This window comes from Photinus pyralis, unplaced genomic scaffold (genome assembly GCF_008802855.1).
Source record: "Photinus pyralis isolate 1611_PpyrPB1 unplaced genomic scaffold, Ppyr1.3 Ppyr1.4_LG6, whole genome shotgun sequence".
NCBI classification, from domain to species: Eukaryota; Metazoa; Arthropoda; class Insecta; order Coleoptera; family Lampyridae; genus Photinus; species Photinus pyralis.
The window spans coordinates 42,227,473-42,248,900 of NW_022170663.1; the positions used below are offsets into that span (position 1 = coordinate 42,227,473).

The following is a 21,428-nucleotide window of genomic DNA, read 5'->3' on the forward strand; positions in this document are numbered from 1 at the left end:
AACACTAAGAAACACCAGCGTTCTTACGTTTTCGAAAGAAATAAATGCATAAATGGCTTTTTTGTAAAAATATACGTGGTCAATAAAAATGAACCAAATACCACCTTTTGGCATCTCTACTTAATGAGTTTAGAATTGTTTCCAACGAAATCAATAGAGACAACCATTTTGACGTCTCCTGGTTGTACGTTTTTTTTTCTACTTCAACCCTTTTCTCCACTCTCCGAGGCAAACAGACAAAGCGCGACCAATTTTTTTCCAAATTTGATTGAAATATACGCGTAGAAAACGTCACGAGTTGGCGAGACAATGGAATAAAATTTTCCGTCTGAAATTTCCCAGTTCATAACTTCATTTGAAGTGCACTTATCACTGTTTTTCTCCTATGAGAAATACCATAAATAACGTCGCTTTTGATTAGGTATGTTTCGACCTATACACTTTCTTCGATTACACAAATGCCGCCGCATTTCCTCATCAATTCAATTCAATGTTATTAAATCTCGATTAAAATTCGTTAGCTAATACTTGAAGTGGCAATTTAACGTTTGTGCAACTTAATGCTATTGTCGGGAACTTGCGTGTCAACAAAATAAACTGACCTGGATTTGTACAAGTTAATTCGCGGAGTAGGTCGCAAATAGTAAACCGTCAAAATTGCTTCGCCAATATGAAACGGATAATGTATTTTAAGTTCGCTATTTCAAATAACTATAGAAATTGGAAACAAATTTAAAGATAGTTGCGAGGTTGATTATGTTTAATTGCTTAATTTTCTGCCATGTTGACAAGATGATGGGCGTTCACTAATAGTTTTGGTAGTAGTTGGCTGTGGTTTTCTCTTTCAGCATGAAATCTGTGTAATTAGTATGGTTAGCGGAGTTGTGCGCAGGTGCACCATTCTGTTGAACCCATAGTTTCCAACTTTGGTTTGTATATCGGAATTTTCTAGTTTACTTTAATTGCTCATATTTTCTCTAATTTTATCATTGTCGTATCCTCTATGGTTTCGGAGATCCCCCTGATAGACTCCCTTATCTTGGACACAGTGGATATTAAAAGCCAAAGAAGTATATGGGTCTTACCTTTGCAATCGAGAAATTGACTTTTGGCAAAATTAGTGCATAAATAACAAAGTAGACATTGCTTTTACAATAACATATGCAATTACATATCTACAACACATAATTTACAGGCAAGGTGGAAATTTTGACTGGAACACTGAACAAAATATTTTATAAAGAAACCAAAACCAAAACAATTTGGTAGGTACCAATCTACGTACTTTAAATTTATGGTCAGTCGTGTACTTCCGCATGATCAAGGAGAGCATATTTTTTTAATAGCAATCATTATTATATATTCTATGCTAATATTCAAAAAAGTGTATTCTTTAATATATGATGAAAATTAATTAATTATTAATAATCACTCAAACAAAAAATGGAGTCCTTCATCAACAAAGTGTATTCTTTAATATAATGTACAGGAAACTAGTAGTTTGTATTAAAAAATATGCCCCCATTGACCATGTAGAAGTATGCCACTGACCACAAATTTAAGTAGATTAATAGTGTATTTTTTATATTTTCTGTTACCATAAAAAGCTTTCAAAAATGTTGTTTTGAAGATATATTAAGTGTTCCAGACAAAATTTCCACCCTGTGAAGAGTAAATCTTAAATAAAATAATTGACCGACCTTCCTAGTTTTTTGATTATCAGAAAAAAAATAAATTTAAAAACAAAACAATTCAAAAATTGAAATATTTATATACAATTTGAATAAATTCAGCGGCGGAGAATTGATTTATATAACGTACTTGAAAATTTGGAGCGGTTAAAAGATAAGGAGTACTTACGGCGAGGTTTGTTGAGCAGAACGATGGTCGAGTGTTTTTTCTATTGCAAATTTAGGGTTTCAAAAAATTTCGGCACGACACACGACAGTAGAAATATATTCCACGAACATTTTGCGTGCGCACTAAGTAAGTACAAGGACGGACACAAAACGGCAGGGAAAATTATGACGAGTAATAACAATACCAGGAAATTTTTAAATTAAGGAAAACGTACGTTATTTATGCATGCAACACCCTGTATAAAGAAAGTAAACTCTGTATAGCAAATTACAGCGGCGTACGATTCAAAATTTTATATAAAAACACTATTCGGCGCCCTCCACGATCTCCGAAAACAGAAATAGGAAATTCGGAGGCGTTTTCGAGCTAAGAATTTTTTTCGAAACTTTTCGATTTTTTCGGTTCTTATCGCAGTATTTTCCAATTTGTATCGGCTTTGGTTTTGGCGAATTTTCATTGGTGCATCTTTAAAGCGAGTTATAAGGTCAATGTCGGTTTAATTACAAGATTTTTAAGTATTATTATATTATGGCGATTAACCGCATGTTGTGAATTTGGATCACGACTAATCACTTATCTTTCATTGTGGGGAATTTAATTGAATTAGACGACACGTGAGTTCGCGGCCATTTTCATAACCATCTGTTAATTGTACGTTCTAGCACTTTTTCAATTTCCTTTCAATACACCTTAACGCCTTCAAAAAAACCTATACGTCAAGTCTCTTTTCGACTGTGAAACATAAAATCGTATTTTTTCCTGTTCCCGTTCTCGTGGGAATTTCGAAAGATATTTCGCTAACTCAGAAACAGCGGGCATACGTCCCACCCGAAGTTCAACCAGTCCCCAAAGTTTCATCGCAAGTGGATGAACGTTGTATCGCCTATGCCGGTGAACCTCACAAACAGTCTTCATATACATAGGTCCGCAAATTAAGTGTTTCAGAGATGCTTTTGTGTCTTAATTTAAATACTTTTGTATTCGAACCAATAAGAGCTTTCTGTCAAGGAACACAGAGCATCTTCTTTAAGTATTTTACGTTTCGTTAAGAAACAGCACTGTTCGTTTGTTTTTAATAATGTAATTTGAAGACAATCCATCTACTCTATGTTTGAAACACTTAATTTGCGGACCTATGTTTATTAAGACTTTTTGGCTTCTTTTCATGAGTACTATACGTGGATAAAATATTAGAGTTTTTTAAAACACCCTGTATATGGATACATTGACATTGTTGAACATTTCCATACAATGCCATTACAGTGTGCACATTTTAAATCCTTTGAGGTTTTGTGAGTTAAGCGATGCCGATACAGGATATGGTGAGGTGTTGCAAAATCACAGTGGGCACATTTTAAAATCTTTCAAGGCTTGAGCGACACACTGTGCACTCTTTAAATATTTGGTAATACTAACCGATGATTTCTAGTTCATTGCATAATTACACTGTGCACATTTTAAATCCTTTGAAGGCTTGTGTGTTAAGAGATGTCGTTTCAGAACTAATTTTTCTTTTAATTTAAAGTACCGGGTGACCCAATAAGACTGTTCCTCGGCCATATCTCGGGAACCGTTCGTCGTATGACAGGGATAAAAAAATTATTGTGTAAATCGGTTATGAAGAATCACTGGAAAATATTTTCAAGTTTTAAAAATGACCACCAGAGGGCGTAACTGTTATCTTAAATTTTAAAATTGCATTGTCTTTCAATTTCGCATAATAAACTAAACTCTCGACTAAACTAGTTTTGACACTATGACCCAAAATCCTAAAAAAATCAAAAAAATCAAATGGAATGATATGACTTTTATTTATGAAAAAGTTGCCAAATAACATGCAAAGAGACCAGTGAAAACCGTTTTTCAAAATCTCGTTCCTAACCTTAAATATTGTGAAAATGAGATTAATTAATTAATTAAAATGCTTAAATTGTATCTTATTTGACGTATTTTCGGCATTTGTGTTTGGCGCGAAAGATTGTTTGGAAAAGTACCCTACACTTTTAGGCAGGCCTTGGAAAATTAAACAAATGAAACACGATGCATTATAAAATAATAACAGCCGTAATTTGTAAATTATTATTCTGCTGTGTTTACATTCAGAAAGTGCAGTTTTTTGAATTTGTAATCTTTTCTAAAATACCGATTTCTAACCAAGAAGCATTTAATATGCTGGCGGCGATGGTTCATGGTCGATTCGGATAACGCAAATAGATGATGTGAGCAGCAATGGTCGCATTTTGAAAATACTCAAAATATATCGCCAGTATATTAAATGCTTCTTGGTTAAAAATAGGCATTTTAGAAAAGGATAATGCATCGTGTTTCATTTGTTTAATTTTCCAAGGCCTACCTAAAAGTGTAGGGTGCTTTTCTTTCGCGCCATCGACAAATACCGGAAAAACGTAAAAAGTAAGTTTAAGATACAATTTAAGCATTTTTATTAATTAATTAATTAATTTCATTTTCCCAATATTTGAGGTTAGAAACGAGATTTTGAAAAACAGTTTTCACTGACCTCCTTGGATGTTGTTTGGCTACTTTTTCTATATCATTCCATTTGATTTTTTTGATTTTTTTAGAATTTTGGATCCTAGTGTCAAAGCTGGCCCACTGGCGGAGAAGGATTAAACTAAATCAACTATATTTTGGTTGATTCTCATTGCCCCAGGAATGCTCTTTTCAACCATACCAAATTTGTTAAAATCGGTCAAACGATTAAGAAGTTAAAGCAGGTTATTGCAAAAACAATGCCCCACGCCATCTTTGTTTTTGAAATAACTGAGTTTTCGTTTTTACGAAAATGATAGATAAACTGGTTCTCTTTAACAATGTGAAAAAAGAATGTTTAGTTTATTATGTGAAATTTGAAAATGCAATTTGAAAATTTAAGATAGCAGTTACGCCCTCTGTTGGTAATTTTTAGAACTTGAAAATATTTTCCAGCGATTCTTCATGACCGATTTACCCAATAATTTTTTTTACCCCTAAGTCATATGACGAACGGTTCTCGAGATATGGCCGAGGAACAGTCTTATTGGGTCACCCGGTACATTAGCCAGTCAAGCGTATGGCAAGTTTTACTAATTTTTCTGCATTATTTAACACATACATTGAAGGTAGCAAGAAAGAAAAAATATAAGCTTTCTAATCACATATGACATGATGACATGACATTTTAAAAAATTCAAGATGGCGAACGCACTCAAAAACCCCTTCGTCATAACACATTTTTTTAAACCTCAAAATATGTGAAATAATTTCAAATGGAAGCGTTCTAATTTCATCTCTATATCTCAAATGGTTCTATCGTGAGAGCTTTGGTTCCATCTTTAATAAACATCAAATAATGATGCAGATGCAATATGGTCTCTATAGACTAAAGCCTCTCTTACTAATTTGCGTTATTTTTCGATAACGCTATCCTTGTCCCTCATTGCAATGATGCCAAACTGACGTATGATGAAATTGAAGTACTAAAACAACATAATCAGCTTGTGGTATCATTGTCACGTTTGCTAATCAGTTTGACAAGTATATCCATAAGCACCATACTGCATCTGGAGTTGCGAACGCGCTATAGCTCTTAAGTTCTGCGTGAAATTTCAATATTAGTGAGAGAGGCATTTAGTTCGTAAGACCCCATACCGCATCGGGAGATGCGAACGCGCTATAGTAAGATACCTCCGTCGTGCTGAAACGCCGGGTGTTCTAACCTGGGTTGATGTAAGAATTTTTCACTTGTGGCAGAAATGGGAATTTCCCTTGGAATTTCCTTACATCAGTTTCGAGCATTCTGCCGGCTAGTCCGAATTAGGTTTTCCTGCAGTTTTCCTGATTTGTAGTAGAGAACAACTTAAGATCTTCTGCAGAGGCACCGTTAACTCTGTAATTGAGCAAAAGTCTGTTGAGGGCCCAGAACAAGAGGGACAATAGTACTCGAGTTTTGATGTTCGCGGTGAAATTAATGCTAGACCATGCTAAATCTGTCATAATGACACCGTCGTAGATTAATCATGATTAATTATTAACTAATTTTTATGGGTTTACCACTTTACAGCTCTGTTAAAACTTCATAAAGAAATCCCACTCCTACGGGTAAAGTGCCTGAGGTCAATTTATTGCTGAGATAATTTTCGTGCGAATCCACCTAGTATATTGCGGGTCACTCTGTAATTGGGCGGAAGCCTGTTGAGGGCCCAGAACAAGAGATGGATAATAAACAATAAATATTAATTGCTCACCAAATTGCAAATGTGAAATTAAAAGACGGGAGTCGTGCTTAATATCCATTCAGTTGACGGTACAAACTCGGGAAGGAAATCAATTGATCTTCCGCGCGTGTTTTGTTCTGTATTGAAAATCTGTTCTTAGATTTTGACTCTGCATTGTTAAAAGTGGCGCTTTGACGTGGCCATGAGATACCTTATTCTGACAATGAGGTTTGGATGAATGTATTCTGACCCCACTTCAAAAGCAATATACATTAGATGGAAGAGTTTGAAAATCAAATTTGGGTCACTTCATAACAAAAATGTAAATTAAGTAATATAATAATTGAAATAATAAATTAATTTAAATATTATTAGTTTCACAGCTGTTTACTGTTACAAGAATCCTTTGAATTACAAGAAGTGCAATTGCGAGCCCCTTTTTCATGTTTCAGGATAGCACAGACATCGTTTCCGAATTTATGGTAATCACACCCTCTCACTACGTTGTTAACACCATTATCTATCAAACAAATAAAATTAGACGACGTGCAAAACTACCACCATCTGACTTACTGTTAAACCAATAACTAACACATGCCGATGTAAACCTGGTGCTGGGACAGAAAGTGGTGCGGTCTGTAAGTCCGTCCTGGCACGCGCTCCGCTCTATGTCCTGGCACTTCAGACAATGCAGAGCTAAAATCACGTTCGTTTTGTAACCCAATAATCGAGCAACAAATAAGTACAAACCTGCAGCAACCCCACACAAAACGACAGTAACTAAAACAACCCTCAGAGACATTATTTGAGTTTACAGTTTTGAAACGGTATAAGTCAATGATCTGGTGCCCTGGGAGTAACATATTTATATGCGACCCGTTCAAGTGGCCGCTAAATTATTTTATCTCGACAAGTATTAGATCAACGAGAAATAGATTGGACCTCGGATTGGACTTTTTTGTGATTGATATGACAACTACTCCATTAGGATTTTAGCGTATTGTTCTTCTTTCAGAAGACTATCACCCAACTTATTATCTATTGGTAGCTGAGTTACAAAAAAAGAGATTTTGCTGTTCTGAAATTTTATGGCAACGAATGGTTCAAAGTAGGCTAGTTGAACCGAAGTTACCATGTCGAATTTTGCAATTTAAAGTTCAAAATTCAAGATGATGACTTGAAACTATACCGCAAGTCGCCAAAATTTAGATGGCTTCAGATCGTTCAAAATTAATCTTGCTATGTGTTATCTTTTCCACGGTTTACGTGATTAGAGAAAAAATCATTTTGACAATAGGTTTTCTTCAGTGGATTTGGTTTAGGATCTACAAACAAATTTGCTCCCGCCATATCTACAGACAAAACACAGTATAAGCCAGTACAAAGTAATGATCTAAACCAGGGGTGCTCAAACGGTCGATCTCGAGTGCTTTTTGAGTCGACCTCAAGAAATATTTGCGATTTTCAGAGCAAAACATCATTTTTCTTGCAAAAAAATTCCACGCGCTCCACTTCGCGTCGTGCGTCCCCCACAACATGCAATTCGTATGCGCCATGGACAGAACAAACCGCGCGGAAACGACAATCGCGCCCTCCCCCTTCTTGCCGGAACGAAAATAGCTAAGTGTGCGCACCCTTAACGGCTACGGATTCACCAAAGTACCGACCCCGTGCATTAAACCACTTCGCCGCATCCAATTTAACTTGAGAACTCCTATCTAGGTCGTAATTTGGGCTCGATTAATCGGAAAACCAACAATTTACAGATGAACAAATTATTCGACATCAACCAATCAAATAAGGTGAAACAAAAACAGGCACTCAGGGCCAGAATAACACATACAGCGCAACAAGCGATTGATAGCAGCGGTCGACTTCCGGGGTAGAACCGTGTCAATGTTGAACGAAAAGTCAACCTTTCGTCCAGAACACACACTGTAGCTACATCGTGTCGCTGTCGCGTTGCTGCCGCGCCGCTTTGGTGGGACAAGGGCCTTACTTACCCCACTAAAGTGCACTGAAAATGGGAAGGCTAGATTATCTAGCTATTTAAACCTACTGACAAAACTGGTTATCTTACAAAGAGCTTCAATACCGGATACAACAAATAACGCCCACCAAGCAAGAAGCTTAACCGAAAGGCCTCGATTAATGTCTCCTTCTTCGATTTAAAACAAATTCCCTTTCTTTTTAACTTTCCGCCCTCCTTCCATAACAAATTAATTCGTCGTTGAACGATAAACTGCGCCTGTGCTCTCTTATCGATGCAAAAACATCTGCGATAACACGTGCCTAGCTTGAAACTAGTTAGCTTACACAGCGATAAAAAAACTTATCTACGACCGGAGACAAACATGAGATAAACTACAACTACAAATACTGAGCGAATAAGTTCTAGATTCATTCCAGACTTTTAACACTTAAATTTACGATTGCCAAAACAAAACAATCATTTAAACAAAACCAAACATCAAATATATAATAATTCGGAAACATCATCCTCGAATTCAACCAATATGATCGAGATTGTGCTTAATTTCAAATTCCAAAAAACATTTAACGTTAATAATAAATCGTTGGTCTAGCGCACAAAGGTGCCAAGTGAAAAATAGGCTATTTGCATACTTACAAAAATAAATAAAACTGGTGTATCAATTAAAATAAGTTTTGTTTTTGAACGAATTATTTATTTTTTTTGTAAACTGTACACAACTTTTTGATAATACAATTGAAAAAATTTTAATAAATCCTTAACTTCTTCGTTACCTAATGTATTTGACTCATGTTGCAAAAAATATCACTTAACACCTGTGTGCGCTAGACCAACGAAATGAAATACAAATACAGGGTAGACCGGCATCAAGTGTTCTGTAACCGGCATTCTCTCCTGCCGACCCTAATAATTCAGTCGGCTTTTAATGCCATGATTGCAATGGAAAAGCCACTTAACGTTTGCTTACAAAGAATCACACACTTTGTAAACAAAATGACTTCGGTTAAAAAATATATACACTGTCCATTGAATGGATTGTTGCAAAAGCAGAAGAAAAGTTGGTAGGTGCAAAATCCTCCGCCGTAATGGAACGCCATTTTTTATATTTTTCGCCGAGAAAAAAAGCGTTTCACCCCCGAAAAGCACATTTTTCTTTTAAAAAAATCCTACGCACTCCGCTTTACTTCCACCGTACCGTACTTAAAAACGACTCCGTGCGCCCTCCACTGACTCCCGAGGGGACGGCGCCGTACCGAAAATATGTCCAGAAGTACGCATCCCTAACGCACGCTATTACTACCCCCACCCCCCACCCCAGCCGAAGACCTGATTTAATATCCTCCTACACTAGATTGGGTTGTACCCATGGCGTTTACTTAAGAAATATAACTACATTCCAAAAATACTCCCAAACTAATTTGGGACCAATAGTATACCGGATGTTCTTAAATGTAAAATCTGAATATAAGGCATTTAGGCATAACATACCTTCACCCTCAGCTTTACACCTTGCGTGTCGATTGCAGCCCCCCTAGATACCGATGTAGGTAATATTACTGTGAGGAATGTACCTGCACCAAATCCAATTAAGAAAACACAACATAGCAAGATAGGTAAGTTCCAACGATTGTGTCGCCATCTTTGTTTTGGTCACTTCCGATGTTGCGTTGTAGTTTCAAAACACCATCTTGCACTATGAATTTTAAGTTGCAAAATCCCACATGACAACAACATTCGGTTTAACTAATCTTCCTAAACCGCTTGTTTCTAAAATCCTGAAGAAAAGCTAAATTTCTTCTTTTTAACTCGGGTACCAAACCAAAATAGGTTGTGTTTAATCTTAAAGAATCTTAATGGAGTAGTTGTCATGTCAACCATAAAAATGTCTAATTTATGTCTCCGTGATATAATACTTGCCGAGATAAATTAATTTATCGGACACTTGAACCTTTCGCCTATAAACAATCAATTATTGACTCACCGTTTCAAAACTGTAAACTTAAATAATGTCTTTGAGTTTCAGTTACTGCCGTTTTGTGTGGATTTGCTGCAGGTTCGTATTAATTTCTTTTCCTAATTAATGTGATTTTAGCTCCGCATTGTCTGCAGGGCCGGGATATATAAAGTAGCGCGTGCCAAGACGGAGTTCTAGACCACACAATTTTCTGTCACAGCACCAGGTTTACATCCGCATGTGTTAGTAGCAGTAGCATTACAAAGTTTATCTTTTTATTTATTTAAATACCTATAAAACCTTCGCGCCTAATATATCTTGCTTTGAAATGGCGCCAAAAGATCCACTAAACTCCATAGTCAGAATAAAGTTTCTTATGATCGATACGGCGCTTTTAACAATGCAGAGCCAAACTGAAGACTGAATTGTGGTCACGTTGCTCATTGTTCTGTTTTTAGTAATTAAGTACAATACAGAACAAAACCCGCGTCGAAGATCAACTGAGTACTTGACGCTCCCCACTCTTCTTTTTAAATTTTCTAACGCGCCTACACAATGGTGCTAATATGTTAAATAGGCCATCTTTAACCATTAACCAATCGGCTTGATATTCTTACGCCAATCAAATGTGTTACTCCCAACTACCAAAATATCACAAAAATACTCTCCAATCTTACAAAATTAGTTATAGTATTCCATGAACTGTCATTCTGACAATTCTGCAACATATGCAATTTGTAAGACTTCTAACCCTTACATTACTAGTCGCGAGTCACTTTGTATCTTCGAAACATCTTCAACACAAGGAGGTGGCTAGACTTCTTCAAATGTACCATCCCTTTCTAAAAGACGAGCGACTAACGAAGAGCATGAAGTCGTTGCTTTACGGAACCGAACGATGGAAACGTGAGAGCGCACCGACACGCAAATTAGATTACAACATGTTTGCCAAATTAGTAGAGATGTTGGACACTTCGACTTCAGAAACTAGTGCGAAAGAAGAAGTGGATCTGCAGGGTCTTGATACTACTAACACCACGGAGTCCATGGAGTGGTACATTCTGAGTGGTGGGCAGACGACGCAATCAAAGCGCGGGAAGAAGAATCGAAAGAAGACTACGACTAAGAAGACTACCACAGTCGAGACCACAGTACCACCAGTTTTGTAATAATAAAACTTAAAATGAACTGATTTGTTGGTATCCGGCTCGGTGGAAACCAGTAACCTTCGAGTGACGGTCTGTGTATTTTTAACGGATTTTCCAACTCGTATTGAAAGGCGCTATTATGGTCACTTTCTCCGTGCGTCCGAGGCCCTAACTACTCCTACAATTTTCAAGATAATATTTAGTTCGTTCGTTTTGCATTCTATAGCTCACAGCTCTGGCACCTGAGCCAAGAAAAATATTGACGATTAATGTGCTGTCATCATTTAGCTCCTCCAAAAACCTTCAATTTTTGATAATAATGTCTTATCCCTATCTCTGATAGTTTTCAAAATATCTTGGTTTTCTTGGCGCCACCTATTGCGCAATAGCAATAGTTTTTTCCTGCTACCACGACAATTCCAATCTTTTATATATTTTTTTAAAACGGGCCATTTCTTCAAAAACAGCCAATTTCCTACACTTTCTGACAATTTTTTTCGAAAAATACGCTACCCCTCCGGATACGAAACCGATACCAAATGAATTAATAAATATGATTTTAGCTTTGAACGGGACAGATAAAAATTGCCTTTTTTGCATTATGTAAATTACATATAACTTATTTAAGATTAGAATATAAAAACCAGGAAAACCAAGATATTTCGAAAAATATCAGAGATAGGTATAGGACATTATTATCAAAAGTTGAAGGTTTTTGGAGGAGCTAAATAATGACAGAAAAATATACAGGGTGTTCCATTTAAAGTGAGATTTTTTAATATGAAGTTTTGTAACTTTGGATCTACAAAAAACACCCTATAAGCTTTTTTTTAACGTTTTATAGTAATGTATTTACTTGACTTTTATTTAACCCAGGATAAAAGATATAAAACCTGGAATCAAAATTTAAGTAATAATTTTGACAATATACTGGCGCTTGCAAATGCCCAATTTTTCATAAAAATCGAATTGTCTTTAAAACTACTAGCTTTTCGGATATTGACCATATAATAAAAAAGACGTACAATTAAAAAATGCATTCAAATACAAAGCGTTCTATTTAAAAAAATGTAGAATTTGGGCGCCCTACTTCGTGGGCGCATCCTGTATAATTCCAAATAATTTTTAAATGTGGAGAATATTCAACCATATCATAATACAAAAGCACTCTATCGAAAAATCTTATCTTCAAGGAATTAAGTTATTCTGCGCAATCGTTGCATCACCCTGTACAATCTGGGCGCGTTAAAAATTAGATTCGAAGGCGAATTTGTCTATCTTTGAACATTTATTCGCGTATCATCGCATAACATTTTAGGTGCGTTGAAATTGAATTCATAGCGATGTTTTATAAAAGCAGGTGCATACCACTTTATGTACGAGAGATTTTATTTCGCCAATGTATGAATATTTCCTGTCGAAATTCAAGAACCAAGACGGGCATTTATTAAGTAAAATTCGGGTTCGTGACAAATTGTTACCTGCAATTTTATGTGAACGAAGAAACGAACTACAGTAAACTCAGGGGCAAAAAAAACGATTTAGCAGCCTGATTAGTCGTTTTGTTACACGAGTGATAAAATCTACGCGATGGAACATTTTCGAGTCTGTGAATTACTTTTGAAATCAAACCGTAAGTAAATAAACTGATGACTCATAGTGAAAAACAAAGACATTTTTTCGGTACAGTAACGGCTGGTTAAAAGCAAATTACTCAAAGTTGAGTGACGTATTAGGATAACGCAAATTTTGTATACAAGGGCGGGCGGCAGGGAATTTAAAGGCAATTAATTGGCTGTATCGCTGAAAGGCTCGTTCCAGAAATCCAAAGAATTAGAGTGACACAGCTGCTACGTATACTACTAATTTTTAAAACGGTTTTTAAAACCAGATTCAACTGCTCTTCTCATCTTAACGACCAATATGGAAGAAAACACCCTCAGAAAAGTCATGAAATATACGCATTTGGACGCAGCTTAATCAGGAGTTAAGTAAAGATAAACACCAGAGAACAGAACTGCTATTCCTTTGCAAGATTCTCGATACTCTTGATGAAATTTATAGAATCAGAAGGTACCGAAAGCCTATGTTCATTTGAGTGTGTAAGGCAAAGTAATAATGTACTACAACAGCAAGTTCTCGTCTCAAATTCAGGCGCTACCGAGGGCGCTACGTTTATTGCAGGGAAGAAGGACGGAAAGTTGAAATGCAAGTACTGCCGAGCTATCGCAGAGGGTTTCATATGGCATACTTCCCGAGACGCAGTTAAGGATAAGCTCCCCTTAATGCTAAGTCAGACCAAGAATGCAGGACATATTAATGGAATTCAACAAGTAATGCCCTACACGCCAGAACAAAATGCCTCAAGAGCTCTGGACAGAACTAATAAACACGGTCGCGTATATTCTCAATAGAACCGACCCACGGTCTCTAGCCAACCATAGTCAGTTTGGGGTAACAACTACATTAAGGTTACGTCTTTTTTCGTACACTGTCTGGAAGTATAAGCTATGCTACAATCTTAATTGAGTAGTTGTCATGTCAACTATAAAAATATATAATCTACTTCTCGTTGATCTACTTATCGAATGTCGAGATAATTTATCTGCCACTCGAGCAGTTGGCCTATAAATGCGCTACGCACAGGTAAGAGATCGATCGATTTATCGTTTCAAACTTGTACTTAAACCATGTTTTTAAGGGTTGTGTTGGTTGCTGCGTTGTTGTGTGGGGTTGCTTCAGGTTTGTATTAGTTTTTTTTTCGTAACTTGTTTCAAAATCAATGCGATTTTAGCTCTGTATTGTCTACACTGCCAGGGCACAGAAAGTAGCCAGTGTCAAAAGGGAATTGCGGAGGATTTCGCTTATTGCTTCAACAAGACTAATCCTGGATACTGTGTTAGTTATTGGTTCAACAGTAAGTAAGGCGTTGGCGGTCTTGCACGTCATCTAATTTTTATTTATTTAATAGAGAACGGCGTTAACACAGTCGCGAGAGGGTGTGAGTACCATAAGTTTGGAACCGACGTCTGCGATACCCTGAAACAAGAAAAAGGGGCGCGCGATTGCACTTTCTGCGATTCGGAGGATTTCTGTAACCAGGAACTGCTGTGAACGTGTGTTATATTAATTATTTAATTTATGTTTTTCGTTAATTTGGCACCATCACTATAGAATTTTGTTAAAGGGTTATAATAAAGTGTTCATTCATTGTTGAAGTATGGAATTTATTGCAATTGAGCAATTACAAACAGCACCTTCCTAGGGTCGTTTTTGTTTTTTTTTAGATTAGCTACGTATAATGTATGGTACTTTACCTTTCCCGAGTGCTAATGAGGACGGTTAGAGCCTCTAATTTCATCCCTTTGCCACCGTAACTGTTAAGTACCGTGAAACATTGAGAGATGTTTTTATTTTAGAAACAAACTTTTGTAGCTAGGTGGGTATAATTTATTCGTTCTCAGTAATTGGATATAAATTTCGGCTATTTAGCAAATTATCCCCGACATTCTTAATTATGCTTCAGGAAAAAAAGAAACAAAAGGTACATTATTAGTGACAGAGAGCTTGACGATACTGAGTCAGAATTCGAGTTAAAAGATTTTGAAAATCTTAGCATTGATTTATGCTCTTCATGTCATTATAAATTTGGGTCGTTGACAGGGAAAATTAAGTTTTTACATCGGAAGTGCCTCTCTCTTCCCGTGTTTCCGTTTTGAATATTAGCCATAAAATGCGAAATTAGGCGCATTCATGTATTATTCAGGTGTATTTTTGAATTCATCCTTCACGTTTTGCAATTTAAAATTATTTATTTATTCGTTTATAATTTCAACGTGACCTCTTTCGTAACGGTTGACAAAAGTCGAGATCAAGAGATTGGTCAGGGTAATGGCAAAAGCAGTGCATCTAAAATAATCATCTTAAGGAGAATAATTGGATTCAGTTTCTTATTTACATTAAGTGTCAGGTAATAAACTGGCGAATATCGCATCTCACTTCTACTAAAAAGAAAATTCCTAATACCGACTCAATATTTTTCAATTTGCGAGACTCGGTAGCCTCCATCAACCTCTGAAAATTCCAACGAATCTATTACACTACTTTTGATTAACACTTGAAATAATACCAGGGCACGAATAAAAAAAATCTGATATGAAAACTCTATCTGGGTCGCACTTTGGGTTCGAATAAACTGACAATGCCTGTATGGACTATTACCCCGCACGCAAGTGGTCGACAATTAAAATAAAAATCTTTACTGGTAGTTTTTTCCTATCCAAACTTCACTTGCTTTATAACACGGAATTAGATGACAAACAAAACTGGCTTGATGAATCAGATGATAAATTTTGCACACGACGAAACTGTTTCCGTAATTGGTCAACACGCGTTAAATTTCTCAGATCTCAGATTAACTTGCTTTTGCACAAATTTATTATAAAAAATGACGAACTGCGTCTTCAACAAAACAAATTGACTGCCCGAAAATGTAACGTAAAAAGACGTACACGCTCTTTAACCGTCGCGAAACCAGCCTGGTTTTTACGTTGATGCCAGTATTTAAAGGACCACCACTTCCACTTACGCCATAATTCCCTTCTTTAACCGAATTTCAAAAACCTCGCAAATCACCCAATACCAGCTTCGAAGGAACGCGTTAACAACGTCCCAACGTTCTAACCAAAGATACGCAATTGTCCGTAAAACCTACATCTTCGTTATCAGCACCAAATGTGCATTTTCTTAGCCTAATACACGCTCCTTATCGTAAACGAATAAACAAAAACCATTTACAAAGTACGAAAACTGGACCAGGCTGCCTAAGTTAAAGCATCTAAATTGAACAGTTTAAAAACGATAAAATTAAAACAAATCTACGCCATTACAAACAATTCTAAAAGAAAAAAAAATTGAAATACAAATTCAAATGAAACGAATTAACTTTGTTTATTTTGTAAATTTACTTAATAAATTAAATTATTCCCATATACAGGAAGAAATAACGACGTTGTTTACACAACAGTGTATGATTATTCGCGAAGAAAAATTGCGGTGGGTAGCGCGGATTCAAAGAAAAAGAAGGAAAGTTGCGGACAATCCTGAGCCAGAACCCCCCACAGGACCCGCCTGGACGCTTTCAATCGGATCCGTGAGTCAAACTGAGGTTGCTTTGACTCGAAAAACAACCACCGCGGTCCATAGACCCTATCCACAAGCATCGAACAGCACCTGACCGACCTTTCCGATCGGAAACTAAGCCAGACCCGTAACGAGGATGAAGTGGCAGGAGTTGCCGGTATTTTCTTAAGTGGGGCTTACGAAAAAGGACCGTCAGATAAATAGTAATGTCATTTCCCTGACTGTTATGTAAAATCTATAGACTGAGAAATGAGTAATTTTTGTATTATTAAGTGATAATCAAGTACAACGCCCTCAAAATATTCATTTCAATGGAGCTACTCTCCAAAAGAAGTTTCATGGAATCTCCCCCCTCCACCCTAACATATTGAAGACGCGAGTTGTCAAGTTTGCGTTGGTTCCGTTTCAGTTTTCCTGGCCGGCACGATGTACAGATAAGAGTAGTATATTGCGGTTGGTGGAGAACACGTCGGAGGGTGCCGAATAGGCGCGGGTGCTGACGGATTTCCGGTTCCATTTCGGTTTTTCTATGCGGCTTTCTTAGGAAAGGGAAATGTAGAGAGAAGCGATGCGGCAGTTTGAACGTAAAGGTGGTTAAAACAATTTGATTGCGAAACACAAAAGTTTTGACCGTCAAAAAGAAAGTTTTCAATTTTGCAGCTTCTCCCATTTAGGTACAAAATTATCTCAAATATAGTAATATATCAAATAAAGTAAGATTTTAAATTTTCAACATGGTTATACCCAAATCATTATAAAGCGGAAGTAACTTTAGCTGTGAAAATGCACACTTAGGGAATTATTTTGTTTTCCAATGCTAGTTTGGGGACGGAAGATCTGTTTTCAGTATCAATAACTTAGATTTACCTTATGCATGAGTCCGTGGATGAACAAAATGGAATTAACAAAAACATTTCAAGATGTCAGATGCCCAAGACGTTGTCAATGTGATGTACCGGGTGACCCAATAAGACTGTTCCTCGGCCATATCTCGGGAACCGTTCGCCGTATGACTTAGGGGTAAAAAATTATTGGGTAAATCGCTGCAAAATATTTGTTCTAAAAATGATCACCAGAGGGCGTAACTGCCATCTTAAATTTTAAAATTGCATTTTCTTTAAATTTCGCATAATAATCTAAAAACTTTTTTTTCACATTTTTAAAGAGAACCAGTTTATCTATTATTTTCGTAAAGACAAAAACTCAGTTATTTCAAAAACAAAGATGGCGTGGGTCGTTCAATTGTTTTTGCAATAACCTGCTTTAACTTCTTAACCGTTTTATCGATTGTAACAAATTTGGTATTATTGAAAAGAGCATGCCTTGGGCAACAAGAATCGACATACAATATAGTTAATTTAGTTGAATCCTTCTCCGCCAGAGGGCTCGTTTTGACACTATGATCCAAAATCCTAAAAAAATCAAATGGGATGATATGACTTTTTCTTTATGAAAAAGTACCCAAATAACATCCAAAGAGGCCAGTGAAAACCGTTTTTCAAAATCTCGTTCCTAACCTCAAATATTGGGAAAATGAGATTAATAATTAATAAAAATGCTTAAATTGTATCTTATATGACGTATTTCCGGTATTGGTCGATGGCGCGAAAGATTGTTTGCAAAAGGACCCTACACTTTTAGGTAGGCCTTGGAAAATTAAACAAATGAAACACGATGCATTATAAAATAATAACAGCGGTACTTTGTAAATTATTCTGTTGTGTTTATATTCAGAAGGTGCAGTTTTTTGAATTTTTAATCTTTTCTAAAACGCAGATTTCTAACCAAGAAGCATTTAATACGCTGGCGGCGATGGTTCGTGGTCGATTCAGATAACGCAAATAGAAGATGTGGGCAGCGATGATCGCATTTTGAAAATACTCAAAATATATTGCCAGCATATTAAATGCTTTTACGAAAATAATAGATAAACTGGTTCTCTTTAAAAATGTGAAAGAAGAATGTTTAGTTTATTATGCAAAATTTAAAGAAAATGCAATTTTAAAATTTAAGATGGCAGTTACGCCCTCTGTTGGTCATTTTTAGAACTTGAAAATATTTTCCAGTGATTTTTCATGACCGATTTACCCAATAATTTTTTTTACCCCTAAGTCATACGACGAACGGTTCTCGAGATATGGCCGAGCAACAGTCTTATTGGGTCACCCGGTACAATGTACATCACATTGACGTCTTGGGGATCTGACATCTTGAAATGATTTTGTCGAAGTTTTGACAAACATGTAAAAATCGCTCTTTATATGAGCTACATTTTAGTGAGAAAACATCCAAAGGCATTCCCTCGATGACCCAGAATTGACTTTCGTGCATTATCGATGTCCTATATATGTCAATTAATTGAATTTTTTTTCCTTCCCCGTCACGGATCACTTGCCTCGATTTTTTTGTGTGTTTTCTTCTCGTCTCGTCGGACCTGCACAACCATTCTTTCATATTCTTCACGTTTTCTTAACTTTTTCTCATTTATCATTTTTGCTTTTACCCCTCATTTATGCTTCCTCCCGTCTCATTACGTTTTAAGCCTTCTCGCCTTGTTTCTTCAGGCCTTTCGCGTTTTCTTGATACCGTCTTGGCACTTCTTTCTGGCCGTCTTCTAGACGACCTTTCACGCCTCTTACATTCGCCCCTGTTTCCTTTATGCAATTCTTTATTAAAGCGTTTTTAATTATTCCCTAAGAACCTTTTTCCTTCACAATTCCTTGTCGCGCTGCGGACGAAGAGAAGAAAACAAGAAGCACGTTTCCACGGCGGTATGCAAACTAGGATTCTGTAGCCGGTCCGTGCAAAGTGCATCTGAAGGGCCAATTTCGTTCTCCACAGCTGTAGAAACGGTCTCAGACTAGAAGTATATAGCCGGTCCGCGCTGGAGGAGGGACCATTTTTATTCTAAAAGCAGTACCAAAACGCATCTAGAACTCCTGGTGCACAAACAATAAAGGGATTTATAGAAAATCATTCGTTATATTTGAACTAGAGTCGTAGTGCATTGATTTAATTATGACTTATTGAAGAGAATTTTATGCTATTCATCAAGTTGGTGTTTGTATAGTATAGAGTCGTAGCTAAAAATTCTTAATATATTAACGTATTGCAGTTCGTTTCCTTTTTATTATACAGGGTGTTTAATGAAAATACAATTCATTTTCTTTTAGTACCTGCCGGTAATATAGTGCGTTTATTTCATTTACAAATAAAATTCAATATTTCCTATCAATGCGAAGTGTGTTTTTGCCTCGGTTTTTGCAAATGTTTCGCCTACACATCTCTTCTCTAAATGTTCTCTTCTGTCTAAATGTTATCTCTCAATATCAAAAATGAATTTCTATTACAAACCGCGCAAACGAAATGTTGATATTTCAAACTAAAGTTGGTAAAGAAAGGGTTGGGATGTATTACAATCTAACGGTCGTTATTGAGGGTTAAAGTAGGGTAGACCCTCGTTTTTTTATTTAAATTGTGTCTCTCAATGTTTTATTACAGCGTTTGCACATTTTTCCATATTTACACGAAATATGACTCAAAAGATCACAAAAAGTTTGACTTTAGCGGAACACTCAAAAATTACACACAAAGACACCGTTTCACCCAATCGTTTACAATTAAGGACGTGCAACAGAAATTTTCCAGTACAGAGAGATAAACGAATAATTGGAGGGCAATTACAAAACGTAAACAAATTGATTTCAAATGTCAAACCACAAAGAATACGTCTCTACACTAATACCCCTAAATTCGTCGCGTATTTATTTGCGAAGGCAATATAGGTAACAAAGCGGCGGCAAATTTAATCTCTCAAAATATATCGTTTTCCAATAAACGGCACTGCAATAACTTCTATACGCGCAATCAAGTAACCCCGATCGATCCGCTTGTGTATGAAATTCAAATAGACCTCAATTATTTACGATAATAGTCGTTTAAATCTTCGGAATTTACAAGTGGAAAACAAGTTTTAGGTGACGAGGCGAGTTTTTATACGTACCACGTTGTGCCTAGCACTCGGCCGGTAGCTGACTATGGCCGTCCGGTTGTAATTTGTATTATTATGCATACCTGGAACAAGGTAATGATCATTAATTATCTGATATTAATACGAGACAAAAATAGATATTTCCACTCATTGACGTATTCTGTTCGGAGAACGTCAGTTTCTTAAATCTAATGCGCATTTTCTCAATCTAGGCGAGCAGAGATAGTCAAAATATAAACAATCACGTTTTTTCCAACCGAAATTGATGCATAAATATCAGGATTTAAAACAAAATTTATGAAACTAATGTGATTTTTATTTGGACTTACTGTAACTATGTTGGGGGTTAAGAACATTAAAATATATTAATCAGGTATCATCCACACAGAAATATATTTTATAATCGGATAAGGGACCCCAAAACGTATTTTAAAAATGTGTCAACGTACTAGACTAGGGCCGAATAGACAGATTATGTCAATATATAGACCAGATGAATTATTTGGCATTTTGCCAACGCCTACTACCCCAAAATGTTAAAAATTCTTTACTATTCAAACCAGAAAAAATGCCTGTTGTTAAATTTTTACATTTTGGTGTAGTAGGCGTTGGCAAAATAATTCATTGATGGTTCCTTTAGATGACATCTAATAAAGAATCATATTGTGCCATACATCGTTGCATTCGTGATAAAAAATGCTACTCAATAGAATACAGTACAGGGTGACCAAATAAGAATGCGAATTACTGTATCTGGGAATTTTTTTCATGAAAAAGTAGCTAAATGATACCTAAATAAGCTCACGAAAACCGCATCTCGCATGATAACTCGGAAACCTTTGAATACTCCCCACCACTTCATTTTTAGAGATACAGCAAAAATTGTCAAACAAAAAAAGTTCAGATTATCGTCGACTTCAAAGACAGGACATTTTTTTGTTAGGTTAATATAGCGGAATTCACAGAAACATCACTTTTTTAGATTCCACATTGCAGTTACGCCCCCTAACGGCCATTTTACAAACTTAAAAATATTTTCCAAGTTTTTCTCGTGGCCGTTTTAGTAATAACGTTTTTTTACCGCAAGTCTCTACGATGGATAGGTTCTCAAATACAGTATCTCGCA

The 21,428-nt window shown here is 36.3% G+C and overlaps 3 protein-coding genes across 5 annotated transcripts in view; 2 read left to right on the top strand and 1 right to left on the bottom strand.

Annotated features, from left to right (window-relative positions):
- LOC116173299 (low-density lipoprotein receptor-related protein 2) overlaps positions 1–21,428 on the bottom strand; it is a 254,373-nt gene that overhangs the window by 151,202 nt on the left and 81,743 nt on the right. The gene's annotated exons all lie outside the window — the stretch shown is intronic.
- Positions 10,658–11,209, top strand: LOC116173300. The gene is made up of 2 exons (XM_031490673.1): positions 10,658–10,927; positions 10,979–11,209. The coding sequence occupies exons 1-2, from the start codon at positions 10,750–10,752 to the stop codon at positions 11,188–11,190; spliced, it is 390 nt and encodes a 129-aa protein (XP_031346533.1). The 5' UTR covers positions 10,658–10,749; the 3' UTR covers positions 11,191–11,209.
- On the top strand, positions 13,673–14,354 carry LOC116173301. 2 transcript variants are annotated; one of them, XR_004145904.1, is made up of 4 exons: positions 13,673–13,815; positions 13,871–13,911; positions 13,964–14,086; positions 14,141–14,354. XR_004145904.1 is itself a non-coding variant. In XM_031490674.1 (3 exons), the coding sequence occupies exons 1-3, from the start codon at positions 13,860–13,862 to the stop codon at positions 14,281–14,283; spliced, it is 318 nt and encodes a 105-aa protein (XP_031346534.1). In that variant the 5' UTR covers positions 13,673–13,859; the 3' UTR covers positions 14,284–14,354. The 2 variants fall into 2 exon arrangements, 1 of the variants encoding a protein (XP_031346534.1); XM_031490674.1 differs by having other exon boundaries at positions 13,673–13,911.

Excerpts from the sequence above, each read along its gene's own strand:
- LOC116173300 (XM_031490673.1), top strand. The coding sequence starts at position 10,750 with ATGCAATTTGTAAGACTTCTAACCCTTACATTACTAGTCGCGAGTCAC. Across the intron at positions 10,928-10,978 it reads CGGAACCGAACGATGGAAAC|TAGAGATGTTGGACACTTCG; the intron begins GTGAGAGCGCAC and ends TTGCCAAATTAG.
- LOC116173301 (XM_031490674.1), top strand. The coding sequence starts at position 13,860 with ATGTTTTTAAGGGTTGTGTTGGTTGCTGCGTTGTTGTGTGGGGTTGCT. Across the intron at positions 13,912-13,963 it reads GTTGTGTGGGGTTGCTTCAG|CTCTGTATTGTCTACACTGC; the intron begins GTTTGTATTAGT and ends ATGCGATTTTAG. Across the intron at positions 14,087-14,140 it reads TGTTAGTTATTGGTTCAACA|AGAACGGCGTTAACACAGTC; the intron begins GTAAGTAAGGCG and ends TTTATTTAATAG.